This window comes from Athene cunicularia (genome assembly GCF_003259725.1).
Source record: "Athene cunicularia isolate RWA chromosome 8 unlocalized genomic scaffold, athCun1 chr8_part1, whole genome shotgun sequence".
Lineage (NCBI taxonomy): Eukaryota > Metazoa > Chordata > Aves > Strigiformes > Strigidae > Athene > Athene cunicularia.
This window is the reverse complement of record NW_020799109.1, coordinates 10,102,114-10,116,883: the sequence shown is the minus strand read 5'-3', so window position 1 is coordinate 10,116,883 and position 14,770 is coordinate 10,102,114. Positions and strand designations below refer to the sequence as shown.

The window sequence follows — 14,770 nt, the reverse complement described above, 5'->3', positions numbered from 1 at the left end:
CCCCCCCCCCCCCCCAAGCCCCCCAACACCTTCCCCCAGATTACCTCTTGCTTAAACCTGTGAGCTGCCTTCTCCATTCGCTCCAGGGCCAGATCCCGTGTCCTCCTCGCCTCCTGCATCTTCTGCTGGATCTGCCTATGTCCCAGCCATTTCAGTACCACAATGGCTGCAGCTGAACTGCAGAGCAGAGCCGAGAGAGTGCGAGGATCTCCCCACAGTGGATCTAGGACCTGCCACAGTCGCTCTTGGCTCATGATTTATCTCCCAGTCCTTCCTGTTCTGACCAGTTATGGACACCTGGGTCTCCCACCTTCTCCTAAGGAGGGCTGATGAAGGCGATTGCCTGCTGTGCAAGATCAGCTCTGAAGAACACTTGCATTAACAAAGTCCAGGAATTAACTTTTTAGACCGTGGACTTTGAAAGGGTCTGTATGCTGGAGAACTGTGGGTTGGGCTGCAAAGCAGCATGCTCAATTCACACTGGGTTTGGGCGGGGGGGTGTTCCCCAAGGTTGTGTCTCCCCAAGCCACTGGCTGCTGCTGTACCTCGCTACACACGGGACAGAGCTGATGAACAAAGCCAAATGTCTGCAAAACCCAGGTCTGGGCTACCCCTACTATACCCATGTCTAATAATTAATTATCACTTAAGCGCATTAACTAGAGGTGCTCAGTCATCACCTCTGTCCCTCAGGCAGCAGCATGTGCAGCCCTTTGAGCCTGGAACAACATTGCACTGCCTGTATTGGGGAAAATGGTGCTGGGGGTGAAACTGCACCCATAGGAGAGGAGGGAGCTCAGGAGAACCAAGGGTATGAAGGTGCAAGCACACAAAGGCAGTGTGGAAGGAGCTATCTGAAGATGCCTTCAAAGAGTACGACTGCTCTGGGTCATTTTCAAGTCAAGCCCCTTTGAAAAGCATTTTGGCAACCCACATCAGGGGGTGAAGACTTTTGGGACATCCTCTCTGATGGACCCAGTATCCTATCCGCTCTCCAGTTTCTAAGCCATCTTCTAGCCAGCACAAGGCAAAGGACCTGGACTATGCAACCTTGCCAACACTGGGAGCTGCCCCTTGCTATGGGTGCTCCCCACCCATGGGACTGTCTCTGAGAGTACAGAAAGGAGGGACTGAAAAATCAAACTTCTCTCAAACCTCAAGGGTCTTCAAGCCTACAGGGAATGAACAGATGTCTCTGAAATTTCATTGCTAAGATGCAAGGCAGCATTGACATGTCTAGAGATGCTGGCTCTGCTCCAAGCAGGGTAGCAGAGCTTGAAAGAAGGCTGCATCCAGGGTAATCGTTGCTCTCTGATGGAGATATCTTGTTTGGGACTGAAAGCCAGTGATCGTGCTGCTATCACGTTACCTTGCCTGTTACAGACATGTCCCTGTGGGATTATTCCTGTGGCAACAGGGAGGGAGCTCAGGGAAGAAGCAAGACCTCATAGAGAAATTGGTTGCTGATCGGAACGGTGAGCAGGATCCTCCCTGTTTGGCCAGGACAGAAAGCAAAAAGCCAAACAACTCAATGTGGATGTCGCCAACCCCTCCCCACTGACTGTGGGGATGTGGCCTTCATTGCCCCAACCCAGCTTTAAGCTTCAGTCCCGCCATTCACACAGACCTCCTTCTGTCCAGGCTGGGCTGGGAGCAGCCTGCAGCTGGCCCTTTTTGGTAACCTGAAATCCCCAAAGCCACACAGCAGCTTTGGCCCTGCTCAGAGCACTGTCCTGTGGCAGTGGGCACAGCTCACTGGATGTCTTCACTCCGGGCTTCCAGTGAGGAGCATTTACTGGTCCAGGTCCACTGGTGTTCCTGTTGTTTGGAGTCCTGCACCCTGCCCACCTCTGTGCCAGGGAGTGGTTAAACTAACAGAGCGAGGCAGTGCTTGGCTCTCAGGGAGCATGGGCACAGGCTGCATTGTCTCCCCTGGGACAAGCTCCTCCAGGCTTGGATTTCAAAACGCTAACAGATAAACCTCTCTGGTATCCAGCATTTTCTCTGTGGGCAGGAAGCACCTGCAACTGATGAAAACACCCATGCATGTTCTTCTGAGGCTTGGCTTTACATAACATTCAGTCCTGGGATGCTTGGAGCTCACTCCCTCCTTTTTTTTTTCAAAGCCTGCTGATAGTCAGGGTCCTGGGGCTGCTTTTTCGTAGGCTGGGATCAACCTCTCTGCCCAGCCCTTGAAAAGACCCCATACTTTTGCATGACTCTGGTTTAAACAATACTGCATTAAAAAAACATAAATTCTGCCAGAGCTTTGTGACAATCCAATTGTGACATTTCTGCATTGGGAAAACACTTTTGCATTATGGTATCTCTTTCTGGGGCATACTTGGAAACCTACTGGGAGCAGCAGGTGCTGCCAGTCCCAGTGTTAGTGGCTGCAGGCAGCTGGAAAACCTGGCATGATCCCGTCCACCAAACGGGAGAACAGGGTGTGCAGGGCAGGCGGTCCAGCTGGCCATCTGACCCTGGCATGCTGCTTTATATGTGCAATACCATGAGCTGAAGCACTTCATACCTCTACTCTGGGGAAAGCAGGACTAGGTGTCTGGAGTAGACGGGAAGTCACGATGACTCCAGGCTTCCCCTCCATGGCATGTGGAGTGCCAGCAGCCCTGTGCTGTGGGAAAAGGGCCAGCTCCCTCCCTGCTTGCCAGAGCCTGCAGTCAGGCTCAGCTTTGACCTCAGATTGCTGGTCTTTGGCAGGGAAAACACGGGATTTTGTCCTCAGGGAGTTGAGGTCGGAGGGGAAAATCCCTTTTCCTACAGCACTCCCAAATAGGAATCTGAATGTCTCAGACAAATCCAGTCTCCATACCTCAGTTTCCCCATTTGTAAGAGAAAGATCATGTTCTTGCACTTCCTTGGGGGGTATTGAGATAATTTTGAAAATCCACTCCAACCCCACAGACAAACACAGACCCAAAAGAACAGACTTTCCGAATACAAAAAGTACTGTATTAGAACAATGATTGGCAGTGTTCCACCATCGTGCAGCTCGCCTCACTTTCCCTTTGCACTCCAAAGCCAGCAGGCAGCCCTGTCATCACCACATCCTCGTGGAGGGGAACACGAGTCCTGCGGGTGAGTCACACCAAAGGATGACTTGTGCTGATGTTTGCTGGGATCCTGCTCCGGGTGAGCACATGGGACTCAGAAGAGCCTGTTTTTCTTCAGGACTAGTGTCTCCACCTCCTTCATGAACCGGAGGCACAGCTCCTCCTGCCACGGCAAGGCCACGCACTGCACGGCCACAGGCAGACCCGCACTGCCACGAAAAGCCTGTGGTACAAACAGAGGGGGAGAGGGCAGGGGAATGTCCAGGCTAAAGGATGGGGGTGCTCGTGGCCCTGGGGAACCTGGCACCACTCACCTTTGCCAGGGTCCGGTCCCACCAGTCCCGAAAGTACCCCTGGTAGCCCTTCAGCTCCTCCTCATCCTCATCCGTCACCATCGTGACAGGGACCACGCCAACAGGGAAGTCCAAGGCGTTGTAGAGCATGGTGTAGCTGACTGCCACTGGAGGAGAGGAGGAGTTCGCAGCGACAGCCCGCTGCAGGGAAAGCCTTTGCCCCCCTCTGCGTAACCGAGCTTCCAGCTAACAAGGTGCTTGCACTGGGAACTCAAGGGCTGTGGGATGGAAACCTGTCCCTTGGCTCCCACATGGATGGTGGGGGCTGTCCTGGGTGTACCCCATGGACTGGGGCTGCAGCTGCCCCAAGAACTGAGCTCTTCCCACCACTGGCCAGTGCCTTGGGGGTGTGAGGGGAGGAGGAACGCTTCTCATTGATACTGGTGGAGTGCCACTGCAGAGGCACGCTGGCGGCAAAGGTCCCCCGTTGGCAGTCCTACCTGAGAGCTTCCCAGGGTAGCCAATGCCAAGAGCTGGGCCCAGCATGGGACAAAGCATGACGTCCAAATTCAGCTTTTTCCACTGGGCGATGAACTGGTGGCAAAACTCCTGAGGAGGAAACACACTGGTGGTCAGTGGGGTGGATGTACTGTCCCATGGCTGCTGGCTAAGGCTCTCCTTGGGTGCTCTCCACCTTTCCCAAGGAGTAGCCATCAGGCTCCATCAGGTCTGATCCTGTTAAACAACTCCTTGCTGCTTGGCCAACAGCCCTGCCAGCGTACAAAGCACCCTCCTCCCTGCTAAAACTGGAGGTGGGGAAAGACAGAGTGTGGGGGCACATGGCAACCTGGGACACGAGCATGGGTTTTGAGGAAACTAGAACGGAAATAAAGGCAAGTCTGTTGCAGCTGATGACCTACATTTTCAAGTGTAGGAGTAAAAAACTCCGGTCTGATTCAGGATCATGAATGCATCTACATGTCGTTCTAATCTTTATATGTGCTGAGAACTTGCACATCCAAGTGAGATCTGTTGAGGAGTGATGTATGTTCCTACCTCACATCACCAGGGATGTGATCATTTCCTAACCTTGGTGGGTACTGAATCTGTTTCTTCCCAAACACAAAAACCCAAAAATATCTAACCCCAAATTGCAGTATTTTACCTCAATTTCACAATGAAGACTCCAGACATCATCCACTGTACTAAAAAAGGAAACAAAACCAATGAAAGGCATCAAGAGGTGATGCAAAGAGTAGCTTTAGGGGCAGGGAGGGGCATCAAAAAACAGATGGACACAGGCTAGCTCTGCTCCTGAAGCTGCAATCAAAGCAAGAGAGGACTTTGCGAAGTCTGGCTTTCCTCTGAAGGGCTGAAGGTCTTCTTTCTGCTTCTGCCCATGATGGGGGGCTGAAGACTAAAGGCCAATTGGTGCAGTGCTGCTTGGGCCTGACAAGTGGCCAGCCCTGTTTACTGCCACTGTTCTGAGGAGGTGGAAGCCCAGCCACATCGTTTCTCAAAGTCCAGGCTGTGTGAGGTGGACCGATCCTTTGATGAGGGGACAGATGTGCTGCCTTGGAGGCACAGCACAAAATGCACCCTCTCTACTACAGGATTCGAGTCCTTCCTCACCACTAACTGCCCAACACTGACATTGCAGCAAGGAAGGGCAAGCCTCCTTCCTTGTGCATTTACCTTCCTTCTGTGTTACAGTCCCTACTTCGTAGAATGGCTGATACATTAAACAGTGCTGAAGCCAACCCTGTATTTCATTCCCATAAGCTTCATCCAGTTACTAAGCAAGAGGTTGTAAGTCCTTGCTCCCATTCCCATCCTCAGTACTAGAACTGTTTGCCAAACCCTGCAGGGTTAAGGTGTTGACATAAACTGCTCTCAGTTTGCTCCCACCCTTGTATTTTGTGCCTTGTATTTTTTCAGACACATGAAGCTGAAGCAGTATCCCTAACGCAGCAAACACTGCTGCTCTCCAAAAGAGAAACCCAAATCTTCACACACTTGCTCAGGCTCAGGTTTACTCACTTTGCTCTCATACTTCTTACGATACCTGAAAATCGAGGGACCTGAGAAGGAGAAAGTAAAAAAAATAAAGTAATTTACATTAATCCCAGTCCTGTCCCCTGAGACAAATACAAGCTGTTGACTCAGTGCTCAGGCAGGACTCATGGATTTTCCCCAAAGTGGGGAGAGAAGGAACAGAAATAGCATCACTCCAGCTCAGAGATGTGTCCAAGCACAGCCAGGAAGCAATGCCTAGAGACTTCTCCATGATAAAGCCTTACAGCAACGGGAGACAAGTTATTCACCACCTATTGCTTAACTCCACTTATGCTAGAAAGAAATGGACCTTACGAAGGGTTTGGCAATCCAGGAGAGGATAGTTTTTAGCCAGTTTGGTGACTTCGCCAACTGGAGAATCAGCCCCATGCTGCCTTTCTCCAGCTCCCCTTTGCTGAAAGAGAAAAGGGTGTTCAGCTGAGCAGTGTTAGGAAGCAATCACAGTGTATCAACTTTCACAACATCAATCCCTCTGAACAGCATATCTAAGTGACTAAAAGGTTTCCTCCATTCCTCTGGGCTCCTCTGATTCTCACAGTTATTTACAGGATATCAGCACCAGTTTCCTTTCATCTGTCAAAGCTGGTAACAATCCCAAAGAGACCCAAGGTTCAGCAGAATTGCTCGATGGTAAGCTCCCCAGTAAATCCCAGTGCATATCAGCCACCATCTACACCCAGTAGATCTGCTACCTGTACCCAGATGCTAGCCTAACCCTAAGGAGGTTTTTCCACAGAAAGGCACCGATCACACCAAACCATTCCAGGCTATACTTACAATTTCCTGAGGTAGGAGGCACCCCCATCTGCAAACACTCCCCTGAGACAGAAGTTAAAGATCACGTAGTCCACGTTCATGAGCTCGAAGGGCACCAGCTGGAAGGACAATGGGAGAGGAGTCAGTGGCACAAAGACAAGCAAGCTTTGTGGGAGAAACCATCAAGGGCTCGCAGTGGCCCAAGCTGAGCTGAGGATTTCCTGACAAGCCCTCAGGAAAGCCTCCAGCATCTGAGGCCACCAAGTCCTCCTCATCCCACCCATCCTCCCCTGAAAACAGTCTTCCCTTTGAGAATCAACTGAAGAGCCAGAAGAAACAGGATGGGCTTGGCTCCCCTATGTCCAAGCAGCCCAAAGGTCCCTCCAAAACTAGCACTGGGGAACAGACAGCATGAGCCTGTGCTTCCTACTTAACTCCTGATCCTTGTGCGAGGGTAAGGGGACGGCATGCAATCATGACCATGCCTCATGCACAGGAGATGACTTGCTGAAATGACAGAGATGAGGAAGGAGACAACCTCTGCTCAGCACTGCAGAAACCCGAGTCCCTAGAAATGGGTCTGGGTCAATATGGGACTGCTGGGCTATAAAAGACCTGCCATGTGCAACTGCGCTTTTATTTTCTCTTAGGGCCTTATTTCCAGATACAAAACCAGGAGGTGGCTTTCCATACAACATGCAGTAGATCTGTGGAACTGCTTTCCAAAGGATATGGTGCAGAAGAGGTGAAATTGGCTTGAGAACAGACTAAACAAGTACTTGCACAACAGCCTGTCACAGCCACTGAAGAGAGGCGGCCCATCAGGCTCAGGAAACACCCTGAGCTGACAGTAATCATACACTGCTGGAACTGTAAGCTCCCTGTGGGCACTGCTGTGGGACCCGGTCTGTACAGCACCTGGCACAATGTGGATCCCAGCCAGGGTGTGAGTAAATGCACCCACACTACAGACAAGTCATAGAGCAGCATGTGTTATGGATCAGGGTGGGCTCCCTTTTGTGTTCACCAGCACCTGAAGAGCACTGAGATCCTACTGAGAGGAGAAACCAAGTTGCAATATAAAGAATTTCTCTTTTCCAGAAGCAGCTATTTACTTTCATCAAAGCTGTGGGAAACTGAGTGGATTCCAGGCCCTCTTTCCTTGTCACATTTGTCTGATGTTCACCCATGGGTCCCATGGTAGGAAGAACAAATGCAGCATCACTACTGGGCTTATACAACATCCTACCGTGTGACCAGCATCCTCCAACAACTGCTTTGTCTCCCGAACGGCACGTCTCATGGCAGGGCTTGGCATGGTGAAGAAATCGGTTTCATAGTAGCCTATGCGGAGGGGCTGCTTGCTGGAATACACCTGCAGAGCAAGGAAGAGCGCCAGCTGGAAGGATGTCAGTGATATCACGAGCCAACAGTACACCCATGCCGCAGGGTGAATCTGGAAAGCAGCACTTCTCTCGCCCATGTGCCCACCCACAGGTCCCGGAGGGCTCCCATGAGCCACTGGTGTTTTCAGCCTGAGCAATGGCAGCTCTTCTCAGAGACCTTTGCCCACTTTGAGACCCTTTACCTCTTCATTGAAGGGAAGGGGGGGCACTGTGCTGTCCAGGTTGAACATGTCCTCGCAGAGGAGTGCCCGCATGCACAGCGCCAGGCTCTCCACGTCTTTTGCCATTGGCCCCACTGCTGCGGCCACTGGAAGAGACCACAAGAGAGCACTCGTGGCTGGGGGTCTTTCAAGGGCATGTCCTGCAAAAGCAGGACTTTCTGGCATCATTTTGACTTAGTCTAGCGTTGGCAACAGTTCCTCCTTGAGAACTGGGCTGGGGATGTCTACAGGTGTTTTCCCACCAGCAGGTCCATCATTATGGACCCAGAGTTGCTTTCCATCTATACATGCCCTGATGTCTTCATTTCATGATTTACAAAATTAAACAATCACATTTGTCAATCATGACACAAGGACAGCATAAGACACCCCCTTCAATTGCTAATCCCACCTCCCATCAAGCAGTGGCAGACAACGCAGCAACCTGGGGGTTACAGGGTGTATTGAGGCTTATGTGTTACACAAATTTCTCCTCTTGGCTCATGCATATTCCAGTTTCTCAGGAATCATGGTATGGGGGTGGCTCTCTGAAAGAGTCCCTGAAAGGGAACCTGCTTCTCTCTCTGAACTTGTTGGAGAAGGTTCCCCATAGCCAGCTGAGGGTCCTTCTCACCCCTGCCCTACTGCCCTCCCTGAGGGACAACCATCAATTCCTACCTGCCTTCTGCCCAAGGACACCAGAAATTATTCCTTTTTTACTGCGAAGAAAAGAGACACACAAAATACAGCAGCTGAGTAGTTTTCACTGAAGGGAAAGACTTTAAGCCGTAGCAAATGGTAATGAAAACACTGCCCTCCCTTTGCATATGCAGAGGCTGGCAGAAGGAAGGGCCAAGGGGAAGCCCAAGTCACCCAACCTGGGCCAGAACGATTTATGCCCTGTCAGCCAGTAGCAGCCACCCCCTTAGCATGCAGATGGAGAGGTTTCGCCATCTGTTCTGGGGAACCCAATACTTCCCTCCTTACAGGCCCCAGAAAATGCCCAGGCAGGAAGGGGAAATGAGCCCTTCCCAGTTCCTCCCAAGTTTCCCCTTGTTCACAGAGTAGGAGCATCCCAGCATAACGGTTGGTAGGGTGGTTGGTGGGTCTCACCCGGCGACAGCCCTACATTACTCACAGTACCTGAGTCTGTTCCCGGTGGGTTTGAGAGTACAGATTCCACAGAAGGCAGCAGGGAAACGCAGGCTCCCTCCTACATCCGTCCCAAAGCCCAAGATGGACCCACCTCCTCCTATAAGTGCCCCTTCTCCACCAGAGGAGCCTCCGGGGCTTCTGGTGTAGAGCAGAGGGTTGCATGTCTGACCAAAGATTAAGTTCTTGCAGTCATAGCTAAAGAGAGAGAGATTGCAAATGAGAGGAATGTAGGTATCTGCTGATGTGGACCCCAGTCACTACAAAAAGACCTTCAGAAGGTAATTAGGTAATTCACTAGTTGTTACGTTGACATCACTCAGTCTGAGGGAGCCTTCCAAAGCTCCCATGAAGACCACCAGCCTTTTCATGGTGGTCCCAGAACCTGGATTCACTGCCAGCTAATTCCAGTGTCGTCAAGCTTGCCCCACCAGCACAGATACAGCAAGCCTCCTGGAAAGCCTCACTGTTCAGGTGGTCCCTGAGTGCCACAGGACATTCAAAGCCACCCACCTGGAGCAGGTCCAGGCCCCTCCACCCTGGGGGGAAAAATGCTGAGCCCCTGCTTGGGAACATGCCAAATGAACAACTGCAGCAATACTCAAACACTGGACTTCCCCAGGAACTGGTGAAAAGTCTGATAATCACTGGGGCAAGCTCTTCTGTTTTTTTCTAGACATGGTCAGTTACTGTTGTGTCACTTTAAGAAAGGCATTTCATACAGCTTGGGCAATAGTCATCCACAGGGGAGCTTTGCCAGAGTTCACTTGGCAGGACACAGGGGCACTGGCAGGGTGGCTGTCCAGACCTGACCTCACCCCATATCAGTGATGTCAAGAGTGGTCTTGCCAGATACAGCAGGAGGTCTGGGCACAGGATAATTTGAGGCTGTTAGATTAACTAGCTGATTAGCTTCCCCTTCCATTAATATGTGTTTGCACTGTATAGTTAACAGGACCATCTCTGAGGGGATAATTAAAAAAAGAAGAAAAAAAGTGATTTAAAACACCCAGCACAGGAGAGAAGGGCAGCAATTTTTCTCATCCTCCTCTTTTGCTTCTTTATTTCATTTGCAACTAGAATTAATTTTCATCCTTAGTGTAAATGTGTTTACTTTCTAAAATAAAACTTAAAGACACTAAGGATGGGGACCAGGTGTTATGGAAAAAGAAGTGGAAAATGAGAATGAGACTTGATAGAAACCCTCACATGAGATGAGGGAGGGAGGACTGCTGTCACACTGATGGAATAGTGTTCACCTACCTGATAAGGGACTGAGGAACGTTGGTTTTGACAAACGGAATTGCTCCCTGTTTTTTGAGCACCTGGACCAGCACGCTGTCCTCCGCCGCAGGTTTATTGATGTTTTTTACAAACCCTAACGTGGAATCATGACCCTGGAAACATAGGACAACAAGGTTTCCAAATGGAGGATTGCAATTCACCCTGCCCCCGTATTTTTTTTTATATTTATAAGCACATGCATGCACCTCCAACAGCCCATCCATCACACACATGTTGCATAGTGTATTGGTAGTAAACCTGACCAGCTTCCTCCACTGGCTCATCTGGAAGACGGGCAGCAAACCCCATCACCTGCCAAGGCAGGCCATCCCACATCAGCTATGACAAAGTGAAGACAGATGCTGAGATCAAACTTCCCCCCTGCCAGCAACCTTCGAACCACAAGGATTTCAGGATGCATGCGGTATCATGCTGGTGGTACCTCACAGTCGATGGAGTCTTTGATGCTCACAGGCACCCCGTAGAGCAAACCCAGCTCCCCTGTCAGCTTCCTCTTCCGGAGCTGGGTCTCGCTTTCCTGCAGATACTCCGTGATGCAGTTGGTTTCTGTGGCAATTTGGAGGGCCTTGGGGAAAGCAGGCAAAGCCCGCGGGTGAGACATAGCCCGCAGCGCTGCACAACAGCCTTCTGTTTTGCAAAGGACCCCTGCCTCTTCCCCCTTTTCCACCTCCCCATCTGGGCAGTTGGTATCAGGGCAGCCTTCTCTGTTCCTTTTCAAGATATTTTCAAGCCAAACTCTAAAACGTTGTCTGGACACAGTGGGCCATAGCACCAGCTGGTGCATGATGAAGACAGACACTCAGCCCAGCAGAATACCAAAGGCTATTCTCTTGACTGAGCTTCTGGGATGGCATCAAAAGATATCCCCAAAGTGGGAACCCGGGAGGTGATCAAAGCGTTAAAGCAGAAGTAGAGAATGAAAGTGCACACCAAATCTTTGAGGTTTATCAACACATCTGGAGATGGAGGGGAGACAACAGCAGTACTCTGCAACTTCCCTATAGCTATACCTCCCCCTGGGAATGTATGGGCTCCCCTAGGAGCTCCCAGCTCTCCCTTCACTCACAGAAAAATGCAGATGGGCCCAGCACTAATCAGTGAGCAGTGACAGCTCAGCAGCATCTGAACCATGTTTGAACCAGTGTTTGAACCTTGTGCTGGGCTTCTCCCAAAAAAAAGGCAGCCCCACCCTGGGTGAGATGCTGCCCTGCCGCCCTTGCTCCTTACCTTACCCACGTAGGCATAGAAGACGTGCTCCGGAGGGAGGGAACCATCTCGGAGTTTCCTGGAGAGCTCCGGCAAAGGCAGAGAGAGGATGGAGACCATGTTCACAGAAGGATGCTACAGAAAAGTTGAGCATGCAGTGACACACCTTCACCTCAGCTGGTGGGCTCCTCCTCTCCCCTTGCTGCCCACTGTAACCCATCCAACAAATATCTGCCATTTAGTAGCCAAATGCAGTATCTGCCTCAAGACCGCAATCCTGCTCCTACCTGGTACCAGTAAGCATATCAGGAAATCTGCAGGGCCAGTAGTAACCTAGGCTTTCTGAAACCTTGTCTTCCTGATCAGATCAGTTTTATCAAGCACCTGCTATTTAAGAGAAAGCCTTTTACACAGTCTTGTTCAGACAGGTCTTGGCCAGACCTGAGCGAACTGCTCAGTGCAACACTCTCTGCTGAATGACAATGTGAACTGGCAGCATGGTTATAGACATTGCTCCAGCAAGCAATGAAAGTGGACCTGGTGCCAGGTCTTCTCCTGGCACCACCAAGATATCCTACAGGGAAGCGCAGAAAGCAGGGAGCCCCTTGGCTGACAGCAGACAAGTCATTTTTGGACCAGCAGAGATTTCCTCACCACCTATTTGTCCTGGTTTTGGCTGGGACAGAGTTAATATTTTTTCCTAGTAGCTGGTACACTGCTGTGTTTTGAATTTAGTGTGAGAATGATGTTGATAACACTCTGGTGCTTTAGTTGTTGCCAAGTAGTGCTTATCTGAAGTTAAGGATTTTTCAGTTTCCCCGTGCTCTGCCAGAGAGCAGGTGCACCAGAAGCTGGGAGGGAACATGGCCAGGACAGCTGACCTGAACTAGCCAAAGGGATATTCCATACCATAGAACGTCATGCTCAGTGTATAAACTGGGGGCAGTTGGCTGGGAGGGGCGGATCTCTGCTCGGGCATCAGCCAGAGGGCGGTGGGCAGTTGCATCGTCCATCACTTGTCTTTTCTTGGGTTTTATTCTTCTTGTTATATTCCTTTTCATTATTACATTTTATTTTAGTTATTAACCAAGGGCCCCCGCCGGCCGGTGGGGAGGTGGGGAAGAGGGCGGCAAAACCTGGGCAGGATTCCCGGGCGGGAGAGGGTTGCGCTGGCTGGAAAAGTGATTTTTCACCCGTGTGCTGATTTGCGAGCGGCAGCGCGGGTAGGGAGGAGGAGATTTGGGAGCAGGAAAAGCTGCTGAATGGAAACTCACCCCTCCCTGTGCTGGGTGGTCTCTCTGATGAGGTTTATTTATTTTGCCGTTCCCCAAGCGAGGCTTTGATCTCCCTGTAATTTTTCAGCCTCTCTGGGGACAGTCTTGGCTAGGAGCATCAAAGAAGCCGGGGGAGAGTCCCAAAGATACCTGGCTCCTTTGCATTTCCTGAAGCCAAGCAGCTGCGTGGGAAAAAGAAACAATAAATGTACCAGCGAGTGCCCAGCGGAGTCCACTTCATCACTGGTGGAGCATGGGTGTGCCTGTACTTCACTCAGTGCTGCAGCTTCCAGCATAGAAATCCAGCATCGCTGCCCAGGCAGGGGAGCGCTCACTGGGGCCTTGCCCCTCACTTCTGAGGGAAACTCCAAAATAATTGCTTTGTCACCAGCCCCACGTGGGGTCTGTCCTTAAAAAGCCTTCACTGCTTGCAAATATTCATCAGCGAATATTTCAAGCTACCCAGTTTAGATGCTGCCCATAAGATTGTGAAAAAGCTGTGGGGAAGGGTTTGGGATGTCTTCTCTCTCCCCCCTCCTCCCAGCAGGATGGGCTGTGCCTAAGCCACAGCTGGGGCAGATACTGAGCTATAAAATGTGATGGAGTTAAATGTCTCCAGTCCTGATTTTCCTGGCCTTAGTGCTCAGACCACAGGCTTTACTTCAACCTTCAGGCTATTTGGGCTACTCTGGCATGCTGGAGTGGCTGTGCTGATGCTGGCACCCCCGGAGGGAAATGCTGTGCTGTACACAGCTTCCTGGGGCTCTGCTGAAGGGCGTTGATGCCTCGGGTGTTGAAGCCCTCACTGAACTTGTGGCTTCTTGCTCTATTTAAGGATGAGCAGCTCACTGTTATCTGGGTCAAGGAAACTGCGTGCAAGAACAGTCTTTATAGCCACTTTTTTTTTTTTTCCCTCCCCGTCCTCCCTCCCCCCTTTCAGACTGGGGGGCTCAGAGGATTATACAGCAATGCGAGTTGCCATGGGCACTGCAGTCCCATGCGTGCAGACTACCTGGGGCACAGGAAACTGCAAGGGGAGTGGGGTTGGTGGGGGTGCCCTTGCAGTGAGCCAGGAGGATGGGATCAGCTCACAGTTGGTGGGAGCAGATGCTGTGATCCCTATCTCTTCCTTCCTTCTTTCTCATGCTGGAGGCTTCATGCTCTCCTCAGCTGAACCTACCTCACCCCATGGCAGCACAAATGCCAAAACAGGGCTGTTCCCCTGCAGGCTGTAAAACCAGGTGCAGCTGAAGTCTTTTAACAACAGAACAAGAAAAGTGGTGAATTTTAGAGAAACAGAAGTTAAAAACTCGTTCCGGTGGAGGACAAAATTACTTCTCCAACCCCTCTTCCTCCTAGTTTAAACCCCGATTAAAATCTCTCACACAGAAACAATTTTCAACTTCTTCAGCTTGTCAAAGGGAAGAAAACAAAATGTGAGCTTTATGCCTGGAGCACCTGTGCTTCCAGAAGATGTGGCCAGAGACCCCTCTTCTCTGCTCTTCCAGGCAAGTGTATGGGGGTGAATAAATGGGGTTGAGGCGTCAGGCAGGACAGTGGCAAGGCTTGGATCTCTGCTGGGGCCAGCCAGCTCCAGGAGCTTAACTCAGAGCATGGGAAACCCCAAAATGCAGTGGGTCTCTTGCTGTGTGTGACCTAGCTGCCAGCAGAGTTGGGACAGGGCAGAGGATAGGGGTGCTCCAACATAAGCAGGTGGTGGCTGGGGACACGTTGTCCAGGAGGATGTGCCTGGGACCATGTAAGAGAGGTAGAATGGGTCTGGCCTTGCTCCCCATGGACTGGTGTGGGGGCTCAACTGCTGGCTTGGGGGGCGAGTCATGCCCTGATGTCCCTTTGGGACACTGGTGTGTCCTTGCCAGATGAGCAGGTGCAGCTTTTCTGATGTTATGTCCATAGGGTTGCTCATACACTGCAGCAAAGAGGGTTGGAATCAGGCTGCGAGAAACAAGGATGGATCCTGACCCTGCACCTCCTCCACTGCCTGGCAAGGCTGGAGCCTGCAGCTAA

At 51.1% G+C, this 14,770-nt stretch overlaps 2 protein-coding genes across 2 annotated transcripts in view; both read right to left on the bottom strand.

Moving 5' to 3' along the window:
• Positions 1–2,834, bottom strand: part of LOC113482732 (vitamin D3 hydroxylase-associated protein) — a 16,561-nt gene extending 13,727 nt beyond the window's left edge. The window contains exon 1 of the mRNA XM_026853718.1: positions 45–2,834. Coding sequence (XP_026709519.1) covers positions 45–254 — 210 coding nt within the window. The 5' untranslated portion in view covers positions 255–2,834. The remainder of the gene's footprint in view (positions 1–44) is intronic.
• Positions 2,835–2,951: 117 nt separating this feature from the next.
• Positions 2,952–11,688, bottom strand: LOC113482731 (fatty-acid amide hydrolase 1-like). Its single transcript, XM_026853717.1, has 14 exons — positions 11,490–11,688; positions 10,684–10,827; positions 10,221–10,354; positions 8,949–9,155; positions 8,484–8,524; positions 7,788–7,912; positions 7,449–7,574; positions 6,221–6,318; positions 5,738–5,837; positions 5,408–5,448; positions 4,533–4,572; positions 3,868–3,976; positions 3,389–3,534; positions 2,952–3,297 (listed from the first exon to the last, which is right to left on the bottom strand). Exons 1-14 carry the CDS (start codon positions 11,586–11,588, stop codon positions 3,169–3,171), a joined length of 1,539 nt encoding a protein of 512 aa, XP_026709518.1. The 5' UTR covers positions 11,589–11,688; the 3' UTR covers positions 2,952–3,168.
• Between the last annotated feature and the right edge of the window lie 3,082 nt (positions 11,689–14,770).

What these genes read in the sequence shown, in the direction of transcription:
- LOC113482731 (XM_026853717.1), bottom strand. Translation starts at nt 11,588, where the DNA reads ATGGTCTCCATCCTCTCTCTGCCTTTGCCGGAGCTCTCCAGGAAACTC. An exon ending in TCTATGCCTACGTGGGTAAG is followed by an intron (nt 10,828 to 11,489) that starts GTAAGGAGCAAG and finishes GCTTTCCCCAAG; the next exon opens with GCCCTCCAAATTGCCACAGA. An exon ending in CCCACCGGGAACAGACTCAG is followed by an intron (nt 8,525 to 8,948) that starts GTACTGTGAGTA and finishes TTTTCTTCGCAG; the next exon opens with TAAAAAAGGAATAATTTCTG.